The sequence below is a fragment of the Trichomonas vaginalis genome, chromosome III (genome assembly GCF_026262505.1).
Source record: "Trichomonas vaginalis G3 chromosome III, whole genome shotgun sequence".
Classification (NCBI taxonomy): domain Eukaryota; phylum Parabasalia; order Trichomonadida; family Trichomonadidae; genus Trichomonas; species Trichomonas vaginalis.
The window spans coordinates 16,798,169-16,819,763 of NC_067205.1; the positions used below are offsets into that span (position 1 = coordinate 16,798,169).

At 30.5% G+C, this 21,595-nt stretch overlaps 7 protein-coding genes across 7 annotated transcripts, besides 8 other annotated features; 5 read left to right on the top strand and 2 right to left on the bottom strand.

Moving 5' to 3' along the window:
- Positions 1 to 689: 689 nt before the first annotated feature.
- Positions 690 to 1,974: a mobile genetic element.
- Positions 1,975 to 2,237: a mobile genetic element.
- Positions 2,238 to 2,448: a mobile genetic element.
- Positions 2,449 to 2,451: 3 nt separating this feature from the next.
- Positions 2,452 to 3,273: a mobile genetic element.
- Positions 3,274 to 8,340: a mobile genetic element.
- TVAGG3_0715380 (histidine kinase family) lies at positions 6,460 to 7,566 on the top strand (the record flags this gene model as incomplete). The annotated part of the gene is made up of 1 exon (XM_001303170.2): positions 6,460 to 7,566. One exon carries the CDS (start codon positions 6,460 to 6,462, stop codon positions 7,564 to 7,566), a length of 1,107 nt encoding a protein of 368 aa, XP_001303171.1.
- Positions 8,341 to 8,650: a mobile genetic element.
- A 702-nt stretch (positions 8,651 to 9,352) lies between these two features.
- Positions 9,353 to 10,318, top strand: TVAGG3_0715400 (protein serine/threonine kinase protein; the record flags this gene model as incomplete). The annotated part of the gene is made up of 1 exon (XM_001303171.1): positions 9,353 to 10,318. The coding sequence occupies one exon, from the start codon at positions 9,353 to 9,355 to the stop codon at positions 10,316 to 10,318; it is 966 nt and encodes a 321-aa protein (XP_001303172.1).
- Positions 10,319 to 10,687: 369 nt separating this feature from the next.
- Positions 10,688 to 13,675, bottom strand: TVAGG3_0715410 (guanylate cyclase protein; the record flags this gene model as incomplete). Its single annotated transcript, XM_001303172.1, has 1 exon — positions 10,688 to 13,675. One exon carries the CDS (start codon positions 13,673 to 13,675, stop codon positions 10,688 to 10,690), a length of 2,988 nt encoding a protein of 995 aa, XP_001303173.1.
- Positions 13,676 to 14,423: 748 nt separating this feature from the next.
- TVAGG3_0715420 (guanylate cyclase protein) lies at positions 14,424 to 16,136 on the bottom strand (the record flags this gene model as incomplete). Its single annotated transcript, XM_001303173.1, has 1 exon — positions 14,424 to 16,136. The coding sequence occupies one exon, from the start codon at positions 16,134 to 16,136 to the stop codon at positions 14,424 to 14,426; it is 1,713 nt and encodes a 570-aa protein (XP_001303174.1).
- Positions 16,137 to 17,645: 1,509 nt separating this feature from the next.
- On the top strand, positions 17,646 to 18,008 carry TVAGG3_0715430 (uncharacterized protein; the record flags this gene model as incomplete). Its single annotated transcript, XM_001303174.1, has 1 exon — positions 17,646 to 18,008. One exon carries the CDS (start codon positions 17,646 to 17,648, stop codon positions 18,006 to 18,008), a length of 363 nt encoding a protein of 120 aa, XP_001303175.1.
- An 18-nt stretch (positions 18,009 to 18,026) lies between these two features.
- TVAGG3_0715440 (serine threonine-protein phosphatase family) lies at positions 18,027 to 18,269 on the top strand (the record flags this gene model as incomplete). Its single annotated transcript, XM_001303175.1, has 1 exon — positions 18,027 to 18,269. One exon carries the CDS (start codon positions 18,027 to 18,029, stop codon positions 18,267 to 18,269), a length of 243 nt encoding a protein of 80 aa, XP_001303176.1.
- Positions 18,270 to 18,421: 152 nt separating this feature from the next.
- Positions 18,422 to 19,024: a mobile genetic element.
- Positions 19,025 to 19,138: 114 nt separating this feature from the next.
- TVAGG3_0715470 (phage tail repeat-like family) lies at positions 19,139 to 20,293 on the top strand (the record flags this gene model as incomplete). The annotated part of the gene is made up of 1 exon (XM_001303177.1): positions 19,139 to 20,293. The coding sequence occupies one exon, from the start codon at positions 19,139 to 19,141 to the stop codon at positions 20,291 to 20,293; it is 1,155 nt and encodes a 384-aa protein (XP_001303178.1).
- Positions 19,139 to 21,595: part of a mobile genetic element that runs on past the window's edge.

A 21,595-nucleotide genomic window follows, 5' to 3' on the forward strand; every position in this document is an offset into this window, starting at 1 on the left:
ATTGGTTTAGGTTAGTTTAAAGCACATATCTAGTTCCTGAGGACTTTGTAAGTATCGTTGTATTATTAGAATTATATGACTCAGGGTTTTAGTCGTAATAGATATAAACCATTATGTTCTTTGGCCCATTTACTTACCGCAATAAATTTAATTAAGAAAATGTTGTTTCGGTCCAAAATTCTTCTTGTTATTACTTCTCAAATTTTGTTAAGATTGCGAACTGTCAACATTCATATGATAGGTTGAAACGCTGTTTTTATAGGTTGTAATATACCACAAAGTTCAAAATAGTAACTGAGTGCTGGTCAATTTAATTCATATCATTCTTTTAAATCATCTTTGTAATAATTTCTGTTCTTGCTCAAATCCACTTTTAGAGCTGAATTTTTAAGATATTACAATACATTTTTTAAGTTTATATTAACTCTTTATATAAAGATAAAATTTCAAATCTGTTATGAACAATAAATTTTTGAAATTTATATTCCAAACAATTTACTTTATGCCAAATTTAATCTTATCATCTAAGAAATTCTCAAAAACAATAAGCAATATAACATTTATTTTCAATAAATTTTTGTATAAGGAAATAATAATAAACAACATAAGATACCCATATATTCAACAAAATTTGATTACATTTCTTGATAATTCTGCAGTAGAAAAAAACCGAGGAAATAGTATAATCAAAAGGTACATTCACTAGGCGATAACAGTAAAATGGGATGAAAATAGGATAAATAGCATCCATATATAGTGCCTAACAATATTTATACGGGCCAAAAAAAATTTGGCTAGAGATTTGGCGAGTTATAAAATTTAGAAAATTGAGAGGGATTTTTATTTTTGAATTTTTTTTTGGAAAGTTAAAATTGCGATTAAAAATCGATTTCCAGGAGAACTAAGCATCTCATCATATATTTAAATCGATAAAAATATTAAATAATAGTTGAATAGTATAACAACGTGAAATTATGGCTGAATCTACAGAAAAAATGAACATATTTGACATTTTTGAAAATTCATACGTTAGATGGTGACAGACTCATAAACTATACTTTAGCTAAGATTGATATATGGTTTCAACAACACATGGTTAAAATCGTAAAAATATTTTAGATTTAAAAAAGATATATATGGTAATATAATGGAACAAAGTCAACAAATAGCATGTTAAATATGTTATAATTAACTTTTTATTAGATCCAATAGTAGATATCGAATGGTTTCCAGCTTTATGGTTAAATATTTTCTTTTCGAGCTTCTCTTTAACTGTTGTATTAAGGTTGTAAATTTTTGATGCTAGAAACTATGGAATCTTCTTTGCTGCTGCATTTTTCTTGAGAGTTCTTGCAATTTCGAATAGATCTGCGCATTGTATGAAATGGAGGCTTTAAAATATCTTGAAAACAGAATAGGAGTGCTTTTCCAAAGGAATGCTGACTTGTAAATCAGAGAGTTTCAAAATTGAGAGCAAGATTATCATCATAACTTTCGATTTTGCTGCGAAAAAGGAAGACAAGTAATTAACAAATCATTTACTGTTGTTCATCAAAAGAAGAAAACTTTGATAACAACTAATGATGATAAAATCAAGCTATCTTTTAATATTTTAAATTGATAAGACATTCAAAATATTTGAATGGTTTAAAATATTTTCTTTTAATTTCTATAAGATATTATCATGATTATATAATCAAATTTAAATTTTTATTCAAAAAGGCAATATTTCAAACTTTTAATTTCAAAAATCTTAATTCTGCAATAAGTGTATTTAATTGTAGCAAATTTAATGATCCTTCGTCATGCTTAGCAATTTGGAACTCATAAATTAATGATTTCTTCAAGTAAAATTCTGCATTATTTCAAAAGTCAATAATTCTCTAGTAACTTTTCTTCAAACCCCAACCATTATATTATATGTATAATGGAGAATAATTGCAAAGAAAGATAGCCGAATTTACTGGGTAGTTCGGGCGCGTAAAGGGTTGGCGTCCTAAGGCGTCCTGATGTAAACTATTCAATTTTTGAGAAGTTTACACCATAATTGAATAGTTTATGGCGTCCTGAGAGGAGATTTCAATGGGTATGGCGTCCTAAAAAAATAGAAGAAAATGATTTTTTCTCGATTTTTCTAGAAATTGAATTTTTTAAAAAAGAAAAAAATCAAAACGTATACATTCAAGAAAGACTATAAATGAAGATTTTTCTATTTTTTTTTCATTCTAAAACATCTTGAGTAGGTGACAAAAGTGCATACTCTTAAATTAACCTTAAATGTTTATTTTTCGATATTTTCGGTATTAACCTTATTGTAAATTTTTCCGGTGATAAATTTATCACACTGAGGTTATTTTTCCGGTGAGATTTTTAACCTTGATTTAATGAAATTAATATATATAAATTTTATTATTTTTAATTTCGAATGAGTATAATAAAATATTTTTTTATATCGTCATAACTCTCATCACTGTTGTGATTCCAAATGCGATTATTAAGGTTCAAGTCGCTAATGTTTTGAATGAGATAGAGCAGTAATTCTTACAAGGGCAGGTAATCAGATTGTTGAGCAAAGAGCTTCAAAACACGATGAATGTTTGAAATTAATTCAACACATTTTGGAAATTGTCGAAAGCCGAAGGATTGAACCTAATGTCCTTATTCCATCTTTGAAGACAATATTAAATTTGGCACAAAGAAGTTTAAAGGAAGAGTAAGCAAGATTAGATAATTTGGACTTTTTTTAAAATTAATGAATAAACAGTATATTTTTGAAGTGTAAGCTTATTTACCTGAAGCTATATTACTTAATATAACATTCAAAGTATTATTGCTATTTATTGGAGAACAAATTTATGTAATTTTCACATGAAAATTGATAAATTTGTATTTCCTTATGATAATCAATTTTTGTATTTGTAGAGAGTCTCCCTGCATGATATCAAGACTTGGCTATTGGTCTTTATCCATTTTTGAAAATTGTATTGTAAATTGTAAGAATTTCTGAATACTACTACTATATAAAATATAATTGCTTATCTATGTATATTCTCCCTGCATGATATCAAGACTTGGCTATAAGTCTTTATCCATTTTTGAAAATTGTATTGTAAATTGTAAGAATTTCTGAATACTACTACTATAAAATATAATTGCTTATCAATGTATATTCTCCCTGCATGATATCAAGACTTGGCTATAAGTCTCTATTCATTATGAGTATGACCCCATTTTTTTACAAAAAGTGCCGAATTGCAACTTTGTCCCAATCTCAAAACATCTTTTTTTGGATAATTTTTTAATAAATATGTAAGAAAGATTGAAGAAAAAGTAAATTTACTTTAAGAAAATTCGTTTTACATGATGTAAGACCCATAACAACTATAAATATTCAATTATTTAAAATAAAAAAGAAAAACAGATTAAATGTATCTCACATCAAAATCCATTGACCTAAGGATGTTAAGTTTCTGTTTTTAAAAGTTGATATTTTTTTAATTTTAAGAAAATTAATAGCATGTTATTAGACAATAGGAGTGTAATGATATTGACTAAACAGAAATGAGAGAATAGAGATATAATTTTGATAAGCAATATTGCGAACAAATTCTGAAGTAAAATCGCGATCAATAATTGAAAATTACGATCATGTACTGAAAAATGACGATCGAATTGAATGAATAGAATTATATCTAAGAAAAAATAAATTTTATTTAGAAGATGAACAAAGAAAGGTGTATGCTAAAATCATTTAACAATAAATGGAAATAAAACGAAATTGTTAAAAGAAAAAATGAAAATTGTTAAATAATATATTATTTTTTAGTCATAAGAATAAAAATATAGTAGTTATAAAAGGAATTAGACTTCATATATCAATTCTTTTTCTCTGTAGATGTGGAACGTTTGCTTTTCGATCTCTTTCGATGAACTTGAAAATATAAGTTATATATCGCTGAGAATCCTTTCCGAAATAGGAGCTTTACGTTTAGGAGGATTGTCGGATGACTTTTGTTTTTTATTGTTTGATTTTGTTGTTATGGAAGATTTTTTCTTATTTTTTTCAGAATTTTGCTTGCTATTAACTGAAACTTGTTTTGACGGCCCAACAATAGCATTTGTAGTAGGAAGAATTCCCAATAACGAGCGCATTTTCGATAATTGTTTTTCAATATGATCAAGAAGGTCCAGCTTATGTTCTAGATTACTAGACATTTGATTTGTAGAAGGATGGTTTTGATTTTCTGGTTCTAAATCTGTAGAGTCTGCAATATTTGAATTTTCGGAGCGAATTGGAGCATCTGAACCTTGATTTGTATCGGCTTGCTCAAAATTAGTTTGAATTGGAGTGGATGAATTAAATCTGGATGATTTAATGTTTCATTAAATAATGCCATAATTTTTTCTCTTTTTCATTAATAAACTTAGTGATCATTGTATCTTTATCTGTTAGATCGATCGATTTGAGTATATCTGCATCATGAACTGGAATATTTTCGAACAATGAACTCGATTCTATGGAACCATATGGAGAAATCTCGTTCTGAGCCAAAGAATGATCACTTACGTTGTATTGTTTGATAGAAAAATTGTTTTCTCAAGTTCTTTTTGAAAGCAGTCAAGAATATAATTTTTGTAGCTATCAGTGATAACGGTTTTTATATGGCGCTCGATCTTCTGGTTATTTTTGATGGCGTTATATTTATCTAATTGGATTTGAGATATCTTCTTAATAGCTTCATAAATGTTTGGATGTTTTAACGAAGAAAATTCTGAATGCATACTCTCGAGGCAATCATTAGTGAATATTGCAGTTGCATTATTATATTGAGATATTAAATTGTAGTGCGGCAACCAAACTTTGTTGAAATAATCAATATAATCTTTGATCGAATCAACTTTATTTTGATTAATTATATGCATTGTAAGTACAAATTCTTCATGAGACATGAATGGAGTAATAGAATATAGCTTAAATAAAGAATTTTGTATAGTATTGAAATTTTTTGTATAAAGTGCTACAAGTTTCCTGTGCAAAGCTTGTTTGAAATGAAATAGGCATCCAATTATACGGACTTTAGGAAAATTTGTTGAAGTGCCTCTATCATTCCCTTTTCAAAATCACAATGAATTTGAATTAGCTTTGAAAATTAAATACCCTTGACAGTAAAAATATATTCAAATGCCTTCTTATAAGATTCAAATGTGCGGTTTTTCATGAATATAAATAAAAGTGGTAGATATTGATTTGTTGAAGGTTCACAAATCATAATTGTTAGCATCTGTCCTTTTTGAAAATGTTTTGGTGTAATTTTAAAAGTTCCATCGCAAAATAAATCTGTGGCTTCTTTTGCAAATTGAATTGCCTTCTCAAAACCAAAAAACATCGTCTCACAATTTGCTTGAAAATCATGGCCAATGAAAAACTGCTCGCCATTTATTAAACAAAAATTAGCAATTTCATCGTCTGTAATTTTTTCTCCAACAGAAAATTTTCTGGACTTATTATAAACTTCCCTGACCAATGAATCTTTAATTAATGGGTTTTCATCAGTACCAACAGCAAGTTCTGTCATAAATTTTTTAATCTGCTGAAAAGTGCCGTTGTCTTCAGAAAATTTTGCCATTGCCTTATTGTATATTTCTGTCAGAGTCATTGATTTATGAAGATCATTTTTTTCATTTTGTAACTTTTTAAATTGTCTGCATTCGGGTATATGTTCCTTTTGTAAATCTTCGGAAACTGAACTGTTCTCAATTTTAACTAAATAACGTGCTTGACAAGAATGATCGATGCAACGGTAGTAACGTTCAATATTATTTGAATTAATAATATTTGTATGATCATGCGAATAAAGCATATCTTTGCGAACAATTGTATCAGGATATTTTCCAGTAACTGCGGGAATATTTTTAACTGCAATATAACTAAAATATCTTCTGACAGCTTTAGATTCATTTTCGGCGTATTTAATATTAAAATATTGAAGAACTTGTTTGATTATATTCGTTTTTTCATCTCTCGATGTTGATTTTTGGTATTTATCAGATTGTTCCCTGATAAATATTTTATTTTCGTCTGTAAAGTTTGCTCTTTTTTGATTAAATATAGATGATTTTCCCATTAAAAAATGAAATGATGCAAAATTTACGAAAACCGTTCGAAAATTGAATCAAAAATGAAAAGTAATACTTAAATGAGGAATTCTTTGAGATATTGGTCTTAGATTGAATGTAGCGTCATTCTTATATAGAATATATATTCATATCATCGGAAATATGATAAAAAGCATATAATAAATGTCAAAAAAGTGAACAAATAAGCAAAGATATTTTTTAAAAAACAATGAAAAGTAATACTTAAATGAGGAATTCTTTGAGATATTGGTCTTAGATTGAATGTAGCGTCACAAATTTCACAAATATAATTTACTATACAATTTTATTCATTTTTTTAAAATGGCTGACGACAGTCTGTATCAACTAACTCAACTAGTCAAGCATAATGATTATTCTTCGGATTCATTAAATCAACTTTATCAATGCATAAGTACAATGACAGAAAGATCAATTGGATGCTTGAATTGGGATAAATTTTTCAAAAAAATCACAGTGACTGATGAAGTTCTTTTACATTTTTTAGCATCCGTTTTAAACATTGAAAAGATATCAGAATGTTTCAAGGATTCTATTTTTTATCACAATATTAATCTTGAAAAATTCAGTAATTTAACTGAAACAGAACAACAAACAATTTTAAATTCCTACAAAGCGGATAAATTTACATATTACATAATGTGCTCACAAATTGTAAAATCAAACTGGAACAATTTATCCCAAACTTTAGTTAATATTGCAAATCAATATTTGCCATTTTTAGATGAAGAAAAGCAAATATATATATTTACTGAAATAACTGGCAATTATCAAAATTTTGAAATTTCAGTTGCAAACTTGTTACTTTTTTATGAAAACAATGAAGAAAAATTAAGCAACTGTTTTAATTTAACATTGTTCCAGCAAATTTATTCCAAAAATGGAATCGAGCAAATGATATTTTTTGCTGCAAATACAATTTGTTGCAATAACACTTCTATCAATTTTTACAATCTCCTTGAAATTGAAGAAATGAATCCATTTGATTTTTTTTATTTCTCAATTCAATATAAAGAGATATTAAATTGCGATGATTTTCCAAAAGTTACAGAAGTAATCACAGGTTTAATCTCAGCTTCAAATATTAATGCTATTATGCGAATTTGCCAAAAAATTTTGGATAAAATTACATTTTATAAATGTAATTATTGCCATATTACCTCAATATGGAATTTTATCACAAATGCAGCAATAATTCTTCCTGATGAAGATTTATTAATCAAATTATTAAAATTCATAGAAAAAACAGAAAAAGCAACAGATGAATTATTCGAACCGGAGAATGATTTGGGTTTCTATGAATATTTAAATTCGATTTTCTCAGATATTACATCTGCGAGAAATAAGCAATTTCTCTTGGAATTTCTAAATACCCATGAAGATGACTTCACTTATGATCAAACATTGTGAGGTCATTTTTGATCAACAAATTAATTGAAATTCCGATCAAAAAAAATTCACAAATTGGATCAAAAAAATCGAATCTCAAGTTAAAAATAAAAAATTTCTACATTTTTATCAAATTTAGATTTTTTTTTCAAATCATGCGAATTGATTGAATAATTGCATATTTTATCCCATGCATCTAGAAGTATGTGTAATATTTTTGCTTTCATCAAGAAATTGTCGAATTTGATCTTAATTTTTTTTGAAAAATATACTTTTAGAAAAAGAAATAGTGATTGAATAGCTGCCCATGCTGTAAAAGGGTTATTTTTACAAGTAAAAAATTGTTATTTTTCGAGCAAGTCGAGGCTTTTTTACCATCTTATTTTTGAAAAATTTACGAAAAATTATATCTGAAAAAACGCTTCATTTTGATATCTTACAATGATAAAATACCAATGTTGCTGGGATATAATAGCTACACCTGGACATCTACTACATTAATGCGTATGACAGGTAAAGTTGATTTCAAAAGTATAGCCTGGAAAGATTACAATAAATCAACGATAATTCAAAAAAATTTCTTATAAGTTAACATAATAAAAATTTAATTTTTATATTGCTTGTATTATACTTAAGTATACAATATATTTAAATCTTAGAATGAAAATTCGGGACGCCCTAGCTATTCAATTTTCCCTTAGGACGCCCATAAACCTCTCAAAAATGTGATGTAAATATTACAATTTTGAGAAATTTACACTAGGACGCCTTAGGACGCCAACCCCCTTTTTTACCGGTAGTTCTTGTGATGCGAAATAATTGCAAATTAACACCTAGTTTTAACAGCATCAATCTCTTTTTGCTCTCATTTAAATGCATTCGCACACTTTAATTTTGAAATATAAGAGTTTTGGAAATTATCAAATTTATCTGCTCAAATACTATAGATCTTCATAAGTGTTAATAGAATCATTAGCCTTACATATAGTGTTTAATATAATGATGCACATTATACTGGGATTCATTCCTTATTCATCTAGTTATTATAAGAATTACGACCCCATGAAAATTTAAAATTTTGTCAAAAATAGTGAATGTACCTTTTATAATCATAGTGTTATCTTATACTACGGGATATTTTTTAGTTGTACACACAAAGAGAATTCATGTTTGGCCAACTTCATTTACAGTTTTTTTTTAATTTCATTTCGGAAAGGGTCAAAAAGAATTCTTTATAAGAGTATATAATATGATTATTATACATTTCTTGTTTTTGTAATAAACTAACTTTTGTGAAAATTGAATTAAAATGTCAAATTTTACTTCTTATTTATGGAGAAACAATAATCAGAATATAAACTAAAGTGATATTATATAAAGTCATGTATAAAATGCTATCAATTCAATTTACAGTCACGGTTTCAAAATATTTTATAGTTAAATCCATACCAAAACTATACATACATAATAATTTTAAATTTGAGCAGAATATATCATTAATAAATTGAATAAGTATCGTTTTTCATTTTGATAAAATGAATTGCTATCGAATTTTATCCTTATATTACTATGTTATTAATCGATTTCACTAGAAATTGATTAATTTCTAATAATTGCATCAATGAATTCAAGAGATTTCTGTGAAAATGCACTGTACATATATATTTATGCATAATTTATTTCCTGTAATAAAATTTTTAATTCAAATTATTTGATAACTTTGTGAATTTTGAATACTTTACTCAACGCTGTAATCAAATATTGAGAGCTTCAAGTTTTACTTTCAATAACATTTAACAATTAAGATATGATCCCCGGATGTGCTGGAAGATATAGATTCGTCAAGTTTGTTGGCCAGGGTGCATTCTCTAAGATTGCCGTAGCTGAAGATTTGAAGTTACACAAAGAAGTTGCAGTCAAAATCTTAGATAGAAGACAAATATGGGAAAATGGCTTATTGGAATACACAGAAAGAGAGTTAAGACTCATCCAAAGAATGAACCATCCAAGTTTGCCAGCTGTTCAAGACATTATTTATGACGAATCATCCATCATGATTGTCATGGAGTATCTCCCCAATGGAACAATCATAGATTCCTTGAATAACAAAATATTCATGACACTAAATGAAAGGATTGAGATTTGCTATAAGATTCTTGAAGGCATTGCATATATGCATGAAAGAGGCATTGCACATAGAGATATCAAACCAGAGAACATAGTGTTTGATCTTGATAACAATCCCAAGATTGTTGACTTTGGTTTCTCTTGTGATCATTGCGACAACAAACGCACATTCTGCGGGACACCAGTTTATATGGCTCCCGAGATTATCCTCAGGAAGAACTACCACGCAATGAAGGCTGACATTTGGTCATTTGGCGTTACTGCCCATATTATTTTAACAATGGCATTTCCTTTTAAATTTATAAATGAAGCAAAGTATTTCAAAGATATTAAAAATTGCTCATTAGAGAAGTATAACTTATGCCCTGGATTACTTGGAAAGTATATTGACATGTGCCTAGAGTATGATCCAAGTAAAAGACCAACTGCAAGTGAATTATTAGCTTTGTTCTCAAGATTCCTTGATGACAAGTCTCCAAAGGTTAGTAACACTTGCAAGAATGTAACCAATAAGATTAAAGTTCCTCAGCTCAATGTCCAAAGTAAAAGTAACAATAATCACTTCAAAACAGGAAGAGATATCTACACAGGACTTGCCATTAAAGCTAAGGCAAATTATAGGTTGAGAAGAGTAAGTTCAGTCTAATGTTTTTGTTTGTTTTTTATGTAAAAATTTTTGTATTTTTAATTATTGACGTGTAAATATCACAATCAATACAATTTTTCTTAATAATACGTATTCGATAATATAAAAAAAGCAATAGATCTTAAAATGAAAAACAGATCATAGACATCTCTCATATTTCTATTATTTGCAATCAGTTCCCTCAGTGCTATTATATAATTGTATTCAAGGATGTTTTATCATTTGATTGATTTACATTTTTTACTCGATTGCGGAAATGTTTATTCTAGCTGCAATTATACATATACTTAGAGTATTCTAATAATCTTCTTCAAATAAAATATAAAATAATAAATATTTATTCTTTTCGAAAAATTAAACAAAAAAATTTTAATTATCTTTCTTTTCTTGAATGTTAATAGCAAAGGAACCTTCTATATCACTTCTTTCTCTTTTCGATGCAAAGTATGTCATCTGCTTTCCTTTGCCTTTCAAATAAATTTCACCTCTCTCTTCGATTTCAAAGTCAAGGTTTTCTATCAGTTCTTTAGTTCCTGCAGAAATTTGAACATTTCCTGGGATGTCTGTAGACTGCAATCTAGCAGCTACATTGATTGGATCACCAATAATATCGAAGGTTGGCTTGTCAGAACCAAGAACACCACCAATCAATGGACCACCAGAATTTACACCTATTCTAATCTCTAAGCTGGCATTAAGTTTCATGTTGATTTCTTCCATTGCTTTTTGGCATTGAATGCAGCATCTTACTGCTTCTTCTGCATGCTTTGTATCTTCAGGATTATCATTAAATAAACCTGCTGCTGCCATGTAAACATCTCCAATTAGTTTGATTTTAGTAATTGTTGGATATTGTGCAACAATTTTATCAAATGTTGCGAAAACTAGACTCAAATTTGTCATAATTTCTGTTGGTGTCAACGTTGAAGCATAGTTTGAGAATTTCACAATATCAATGAAGAAGATAGTTGCACTATTGATTGTGAAAGAGATATCTGTTTCACCTCTATTTAGCCTTATTACAATATCTTTTGGTAAGATTTGATACAATAGCTTTTCTGATTTGGCTTTTGCAATTTCAGCTTCTTCTAGCTTCTTCTTTTCTTCAGTTTCATTCGTTAAAATGAATACTATAGAATTGATTTCGGAAGATTCCTCTTTATCTTTCATTCCAATCATTGTGATTGCAAATGGAATTACTTCAGCTGTTTCATTTACTAACTCAATATGATCTTGCCAGAAACTCGAACCTTGTCCACTCATCATCAAATCAATTTGTTGATTTAATCTTTGTTGATCTTTTGATGAAACGAAGTTGGCAATATGCTGGCCAAGCATCTGATCTGGAGTCATATTGAGATTTGCAGTAACGGATGAGTTAATAATTTCTACAATTGCGCTTTGGTTTGTAATGATTATACATTCACTTGCATCCATAACAATTGATTTTGATATTGACATGTTCTCTTCTTTTGAAGATTTCTTGGAGCTCTTGAAAAATTCCATAATTTCAGGTGTAGCAACAATTGCTCGTGGGAAGATTCTCTTGAAACAAATTAAAAGCAATTTGTAGTTCTCATTAACAAAATATCTGAATAGCCATGGCATTATTTCCATTATAAATGATATAACTAAACCTCCAATTAAAAGTAATCTGTTTGATCTGACACCTGCAGCATATCTTTCATCAATCATATCTCTCATTCGTGTTGTTGCTGCAATAACTCTTGGGAAGAAGTGATATTGCAATAAATGTGCAATATTTGCGGATACTTCATCATCTATTACTCCATCATATTTACCTGGGTTATTCAAAATATCTGAAACCATATTTTTGAAAATGATGATTTGATGACCAATTCCTGCACATGCATACATATCATGAATTGACTTTGGATCACGATTTAAGGAGCAAACTTCTTGGAGTTGTAATTTATCATACTGCTCATCATACCCAATAATCTTTTTTATTTCTCCATTTCCTTCTAACAGAGCTTTATCAGCAGTTATCAAATCATCAAGGTCTTTCAAAGCTTTGGCTTTTAAGCTCGCGAGAGAAATGATATCATTCTTCAAGCTTCCATTGAGTAATAATATGTGAATTGCATTATTTCCTGCCTGCGTTGAAGAGAGTACTCTCACACAAGATAAATAATACCATTCATACATATCAGTGAGTTCCTCATTTGCTTGAATTGCTCTGTAACACATTACACAAAATATGGCCGTATCACTGAACAATAATGTAAAGAATCCAATAGCAATATAGTCCATTACCTTTGATACCTTAGCTTTAGTCATTGCATTCAGTGGTTCTTCTTCAGTTTGATTCGTAATAACAATTGGTTTCTTGGCATCTTCTTTAATATTTGTTGGCAATGATAAAAGCATTTTGAGAGTTTTATTGATATGATAATTGTAAGTATTAATGATAATTAATGCTGGACCTGCCGACAAGATAATAATTGCAATTGAACCTGCAATCATCCAAGTTTTGAACGCCACTGTATATTTATCTGCTTCTTTGATATTGAAATCTAATATTGATTTCAGTGATTTTTCAGAATATTCAGAGAGTATAATGGAGTTACTGAATACTTGACACCAATCATTGTTGTCATATATGTTGGGGATTGTCTCATTTTTAAGAAGGGTGCCTGCAAAAGATGATTGGAAAAAGTTCATCATCAGAATATGATCTTTTACAGTCGCCGTAATTTCAGTAAACGGTTTGTTTTTGTCACACACAACTAGTTTGCATTCTTGTCTAAGAATATTCGTGCCAATATCATAAACATTATACTCATTGGCAAGGCTCGAAAAAGCATTAAATAAATTGGTTAAACTGTTTCTACTGAAGTTGACTGCGTATATTATTTTCTGAGGTCGATTAAATTTATCATTTATGATGTATTTTACAGTAGTGGCATTAATTGTTAAATCACCAAGAATTGCTCTATTATCATCATATCTTTGAGTACTTTTTGCCCATTGCATAATTGTTATGAAGTTTGCATAAAAAGTGAAGAATAATGAATAACCTGCGCTTCTAATATCACTATATGCGTTCTTTCTCCATATGATTCTGCTGTTGAAGTTAACAACAAATCCAATATAACATGAAAGACATGTAACAATTAAGGTTAAAGCAGACAAATAAATTAATGTAGCTTGAATTGGCTTCATACCCATGATGCTATGATAGAAAGCTAATCTGACTTTACTATCTCTAATCAATCTCTTACTTACAACTTCTTGTAATTCAAAATCAACTGAGAATGATGATCCTTCTCCTTTGTCTCTTGAATTCGAACCAGAACCGCTCTTAGAAGCATTTGTTGATATATCTTTGTTCATTGATCTTAAATTGATCCTTCTTCCTTTAGTATCTAAAATAGAGATGTGAAAACTTAAATTTTATAATCCCTGGGATGCACTTTCTTCGATTTTTTTTTAAATTTTTGGGATAAATTTTGACATCTTTTTTTTTGCTGGCGACCCCCCGTTTAGGGCATCAAAAAAACATGTTGTTTCGTTTCAAGATCGGGATATGTTGTGAACCCGACTTCTTTCATTAATGAAGTGATTTCTTAAGTTGAATAAAAACAAATTTGATTGAAATTCATACAAAATTTCTTTTTATCATTATTATTTAAGATGCTTTTTTATGTTGAATTGTTAATTTTTTTATTTCCACCTGGGATATTTTGAATTGGGCTAGCCCAATCCCACCTCTCAATTTTCTCTCAATTGGGCAATGGGGATCCCATATAAAATGTATTGTAACAAAATTTTACATGCATAATATAGTACAGTTAAACAACATTCTAAAAATATTAAATTCACATCATTTACTTGAAGATTTTATATTTTCAACAAAAATTAATACAATAATTACATTAAATTGAGGAGATTTATAATATTTATTATAAATTAAAATATTATTACTCATTAATTTGTTGAAATATTGCATTTTAGTGGTAAAAATTAAAATTTAAGTTTACATGGAGAAAAAAAATTTTTAAATTCCAAAAAAAAATTCAATTGGGATAACGATAGGGACAAAAATTTAGAATCCCCATATGCTTGGGATAAAATCACATGACTAATCTAAAATATGGTCTTTGAGGTATCTTGGGAATTTGTTGACAACACTTCTGAATGAGATATCAACATTGAAGTTTCGTCCATTTCCTATTAATTCAGCTCTAACACTTTGATAAATTGCTTTATCAAAATCTGTCATACATTCTGCTAAAAAGTCAGCATATTCATTTGCTATTCTAAGATTATTTGGATTGTTTGATATAGCGTATTTGAAGAATGAATCTAAATCATTCAATATGATACTTATCGATGAAAGATAACTAACATCTGCTGATGTTTGATCCCAGAAATTTCTCATGACAACTTTGCATTGATCATTCTTGGTCTTAAGTTTGTTGAAAGTTTCAATTGTATCTTTTGTATCTGACATCAATCTTCTTAGTTTGATTCTGTAAACTTGATAAATGAGGAACCTGTCAGCAAATGTCATCTTCCTCTTTTTGAAAAGTTTCTTGAACAAGAGATCCATTTTACGCGATTCAGATGGGAAGAATGTTACAACTTGGAGTAAAATTGAGATAGAAGACTCCATTGTTCCAATATTAATAATGTAATCAGTAAGTGAACCATCAACAAAGTATTCTCCAAGTGTGGCCAATCCAACAACGATATACATCATAGCTTTTCTTGTGCTCTTGTCAATGTTGAGCGTGTCCAAATATTCTGATGGGGTAGCAAAGTTTTCTTGTTTCTTTAGTTGGTTTGTGATCTTTGAAACTTTCTTCTTGAAATAAATTGTTGTTAATATGTAACTGATTAACAAACATCCAACAAATATGAAGATTGTATAGTTGAATGTAAACTTTGGAAAGGCATATAAAACGAAGAAATTGATATCTAAAACACATGTTGTTATGCCAATTGAAAGACAAATAGAGTTTCTCCAGACTTCGTAGAATGGAATGAACAATAGGCAATAACAAACATACATTGTGGTGCCCAAGTGAACAACACCAAGAGCAACATAAATCCAATCATCGTATATATCAGCAATTGCTGAAAATAAGCAACCTGAAGAAGTTGTTATAACCCATGTTGTGATTGGTGATGAGTCAAATAATGGAAATGTCAAATTTGTTAGAACCACAGATCTTGATTTTAACTTGAGGCTGATTACGAAGCAAGAAACGAAGAAAAGGTATGTAACAAAGCCAATTAATACTTCAATGATGAGTTGAAAGTCAAAATGCCTATATAAACTAGTAATACCGTGGCATGAAACAAAAACTGCTGGAGTAATGAAGCATGGATCAACGATATCAATTATTATACTTGAGATATACAGAAATGCTGTTGGAATCATATATTTCTTGTTGTTGTAGACTATCATTAAAATGATCCAGATACAAGAAACAAATGCAACGCCAACACATATGTACATGTTCATGTTATGGTAACCTAAGAAGTCAAGCGGGTCTTGGAATGTAAAAATCTTGATTAAAATTGTATATAACGTCGACCATTTTCCTGAAGTGTTTTTAAAAGGAGGAGCATATATCCAGAAGGTAATTGATAGTACTTGGAACAACATAAAGACAGCCACAAGGCTGAGGAACCACACAGGAAACTTCGTTTTTTGCATCATTTGGTCGAAAAGAGGGAAAATGTTGTCAAAGAAGCTCGATTTTCCTTGGGTTAGGCTTTCTGAATCTTGAACGCTGAGGCTTACTGATGAAACTGACTTAGATACAGATGCCTCGGATTGATTCATGTAACTAAAAAATTTGAATGAATTTCTTTAATGTTCAAATTTCGCTCAGAAAATTATTTCTTAATGAAAAAACATCATAATATTGTATATATCAAAATAACTTCTGGAACCCCTGACACACTTCTCATAAATGTAATAAATATAAAATTGAAATTGAAAGCCAGTAAAAATGAAGGTACATTGAATATTTTCAATGTACATAGAATTTCTTTATTTTTTAGTTGGCAATTAAGGGTTTCGTTTTGCGAAAAAAACGTACAATACGCAATAAAAAAAAAAAAAAAGGTAGTGGGGCTTCCAGGGCTGCGCCCCTCTAGCCCCCTGAAGATGTTTAGTATAACACCAGGTCCCTCGGTCCCTCGGTCCCTCGGTTAAACGAACTTCTCTGAAAAAATGAGACAACATGACATTTTGACAACAGTCCAGGAAGTCTTAACAAGATAGGATGGTTATTTTACAAAACCGACAAGACCTTAACCGAGTAGTTTTCATGTTTTGTCACTTTTCTGTCACTTTTCAGGGAAAAAACATTTTTATTGTATATAAAATGAATTTTACAAAACCACCGTTACCCTTCTTTGGAAATAAGAGTAGATGTAAAGATATTCTATTGAGAGAACTTAAGAAACTACCGAATGGTCTAACATTTGTAGATTTGTTCGGTGGAAGTTTCTATATATCTCATTTGTGCCATACTGTATTTCCTGACTCAAAGATTATATGCAATGACTTCGACAACTATATGAACCGTCTCAAACATATACCAGACACAAACAAAATATTGAAAGAGTTAAAAGAAAAGATACCTATAGGTAAGATAAGGAACGATATACCATTAGATAAGAAAAATACTGTTCAGAGAGGTTTTGAAAAAAGCAGAGTATATTTGACTGGATAGTATATCTTCTAGACTATTGTATAGTGGTTCTATAAGAGTTCATGACATTGAAACACTTATGTCAAACGTTTTATATCTTAACTATACAAAGGTTTTCAAAGAGAACATAGAAAATATACTGAGGGTATAGAGTTTGTGAGATGTCGTTGGACAGAGTTGTATGAAAAATATAAAAACAAGGAAAATGTTTTCTTTATAGTAGACCCGCCGTTCTATAACACATACGATTTTCAATACCAAGTAGACTGGACTTTGAGAGACTCTTTAGAAACTTTAGACGTTTTACATAACCATCCATGCTTTTACTTTACATCCGATAAAAGTGGTTTGGAAAGTGTCATGAGATGGTTAGAGGACATACATGACTATGATTTTAGATACGATAAGATAGAATATGAGAGAGGTCCTATAAACCGGAAAAAGTGTCATAACAAAGAAATTTTATTGGTAAGTAAATGTGGTTTGAAATAGGACTACTTGTTTTAGGTTTTTTCCATTGTGTCATTTACTTATTTGACGTGGCAGAAAGATATAGAGAATATGAAGATGAACCAATACCAGCAAATGTTCAGCATATGTACTCGTAAGAGATATTTTTATCTAATATTAAAATGGACGCACAGAACTTAGCGAATGCACAGCAACCTGGACAACCAAACCCAGAGAATATTCCAAATGAAGTTAGAATACAAACTGCAATGGCAAACTATGGTCAAATGCCAACAGATGTACAAATGCAAACTGCCATGTCAAATGACGCTGCGTTAGGCTTACCACCATGGTATGCAAATATGAGATGGAAAGAGTTTTATACAAACCCTGAAGTGGGATATAAACAACTCTATGCAGATGACGCGAACACAGGAGTTGACCCAGAGTATGTTTTCTACCAGAGGAGAAATAGAATGTATGAGCTCCAGTTAAAAAATGCTATGGAACTCAGAAGGAAACGTAAGAGACTAGGCGGACATTAGATTTTTACATATAGTAAAATGGGTTTCTTTGGAAGAATAGGAAACTTCTTTCGAAATGTTGGAAGAGGTATATGGAATGGAATAAAAACCGTAGGAAGAGGAATTTGGAACGGAGTCAAAAATATTGGTAAAAGAGTAGGTCAGTTCGTTGGTATTATACCTAAAGACCCTGAACCAGAAGAACAAGCTCCTGTTATACAACAGCCTGAACCTGCACCGCAGTCTAGTTGGCAACCAAATCCAACACCTCAACCGTATTAAAATTATATTTTTACCGTTCGATAGTAGTTGTATATGAGACTAAGTTCTAAGTAAAACGCATGGTATAATGGAACTATTCTCTTTCTTCCATCTGTTGTAAACCATACTTGAAAGTCTGAAATACTTCCACTCGGTGGTTCATATAGCTTTGTAGGTTTTTCGTAAAAGTCATTTGCCAAGCATAAAAAAGAGTTTTGTGCACCAGAAAATGAAGCATGAACGATAATAGCATCTGAGTCGAAAACATTTTCATATGTTCCATTAGGGTTTTCGACTTCATAAAAGTTCGGGTGTACTGGATATTCTGCAGGCTGATTTAACATCCTCAAAAACCTATACCATGCCAAGTTGTTATATTTTGTAGAAATATAAACGTCTTCTCCAAGGTCTTCTATTCTATTGAATTTAACAGTTGCATTTTTCCTGTCATATAAAATATCGAGATGGTACTCTCCTTCGTCAATGTTGTACTGTTTTGCATATTCGAGATAGATATCGTTTATTTTTTCTTGAAAAGCTTGAAGAGTTGTTTCTAAGTTTACAAGCAAACTAACTTGTAAAAGTTTTCCCTGTACAAATTTCTCATACGCACGTTTTTCTTTGTTATAGTATCGAACTTCAAAACCGACCGTAAATGGGAAACCATGTATGGCTTCTGAAATGAACTTCATTCTACGAAAGCCAATAGCTTTTGTGACGGATGGGTCTCTTAACCATCTTAGTGGGTAGTCAAAACGATAGCCTTCATGCTTTACGGTCTCTGTCTCAAACTTTTGACCGACATTCGTAAAAAGTTCATCTAATGGTTTAGTTGTAGCAACTCTTGAATTTTCTTTTTCTATTGAAAGCATTTTTTATCTAGAATAAAAATGTCAAATGAAACAGCGTCTATGAGAGAAATACAACACAACCGACAACTCATTGTACAAGCTCTAAATAAGAACACAACAAACTTTTCAAACTATTCTAAGATATCTGAGTCATTGAAAGAAGGAAACTTAAAACTGACGATAAACCCATTGACAGACGAGTTTCTGTTTCAAGACAGTAAGAACCATACTGTTTGTATAAATCCAACAAAAAGAACTTTAAACGAGAAACCTATAGATGAACTTCTTTTGAAAGCAGATGTTGGCAACAAAGCTGACAAAGAGTATGTTGACGATGAGTTAGCACGTGTGGCTAGTGCGTTAGTGAAGAAGGCAGATAAGGAATATGTGGATGAAAAGGATGAAAAAATTAAAGAAATGGTTGAATGGTACCATGAACGGACAACAAAGATTTTAGAAGGTAAAGCCAATACAGGGTGGGTTTCAGGATGTTTAGACCTTAAAGCTGACAAAACATATGTTAACGATGAGTTAAAGAAGAAAGCAGACTCGACATGGATAGCTGGATATGTAGATGCAACAAAAAAGTATATTTTCGCATGGACAGAAGGAACATACTCACAAAAATATCATAGACATAGCATCTCTGACGTAAATGAACTTGAAGAAAAGTTATATACAAAAGCAGACAAAACATATGTTAACGATGAGTTAAATAAAAAAGCTGACAAAACAGAGCTTCAAACGTTAAAGACAGAAATACTTCAAACACTATATCCTATAGGTTCTATTTACACGTCAATGAACTCTACCAGACCAGAAGTAGTACTTGGTCTCGGAACTTGGACTCAAATAGTCGACAGGTTTTTGTATTGTGCAAACTCTTCAAAGGAAACAGGTGGAAGTAAAACGATTTCAGGTGAAAACCTACCTGCACACAGTCACTACATAGATTTAAGTACATCTCAAGCAGGTTGGCATAAGCATAGATATTGGGATTGGTCAGGAATGATAAAAGGTAAAGGATATGATGTTAAAGACAACGTTAAGTTTGCTATAGATTGTTACTGGAGTAACACTGAGGGAGGAGGAAACCATATACATCGCGTTTCAGGGTATACGCAAACAACAGGACAAAGTAAAGACTACATGCCACCTTACATGACAGTTTACGCATGGTATAGAAATGCTTAGTCGTCATTTTCAACTTCTTTAGCATATTCGTCAGGAGTTGTCTTATATTTGTTAGGAACTGTCTTTGAAAGTATACCACCTTGAACCTTAACAAGTTTGAAACGAGGTCTGACAATAGTAGTTTTATCTTCTGCTTGCAGTCTGTACATTTTGCCATGTTTGCCTAAAACTTCATAATATTCTCTTGTATACTTTCTTCTATTTTTACGAACACGAATGCGAGTACCTGTCGAGTTCCCATTGTTGTCATAGTCAATAGTATTTTCATATGGGTTGTGTTTAGGTATTTCTATTTTTACTTTGTCACCTTTCTTAAGTTTGAAGCCTGGCATTCTTTCTTGTTTGTCTCTTTTGACTAAACTATTAAATATATAGTCTTTCTCTAAGTCGAGGTTGTTTTTCATTTCTTCGGGGAGTGGTTTCCCAAACCTTTTTGTTTACGGGTATTGTAAATATTTAAAACTTGTCTCATCTTGCCATGGAGAAATGTCTATATTTGTCGTCATATGACATTTCATCTACCTCACCACCTTGTGGTTGGTTTAAGTCTCTTAAGATTTTTATACAACTGTCAATGACACACCAGGCAGAATGGTTTTGGTCGACAATGAAATATTGGTTTACATTTTTTGAACGCAGATAGTTTTTAATATCGTCTGATTTGAAAGAAACTTTCACAGTCAGACGATAGTTTTTGTTGGATGGTATTTTGTCAACGAAGGATTGTCAAAGCAGTTTTCACATCTAAAATATTTTTGGACCATAATGGTATGGCTTCACAGTATCTTGTGTTTTGACCGACAATATAAACCAGTATGGTGGTCCATCTTCTCTATACCTCGGAATGTTTTCCAAGATATCCATAAACCAAGCATTGGTGTTGAACTAAAGATTTTTACCATGAGTGCTTCTTTGTCGCTTAGAAACATACGGGTCCTTGTTTGGATTCGTCATTTTTATCCTATAAGAAATGGGTTTATTTGGCGCATTAGCAGGAGTCGCATCTAGATTTTTTGCCAGCAGTGGGAACACTAGCCAGAGGTGCATTTGGAATTGGAAGGAAGATTTGAGTACATTAGGTATACTGAAAGAGAAAGCACAGCCTATTATACAAACCGTACAGAAAGGTTGGGATGTAGCACCGAGATGCAGAAATCTTATTCCAAATCCTGAAACAAGAGGAAAAGTTCAAGGATGGATGGACAATGTAGGAAGACAAGCAGGAATACTATAACAAAGCAAATGACTACTAAACCAAGCAGGGCACTATATGGACAAGGTGAAAGATTCTTTAACAGAGGA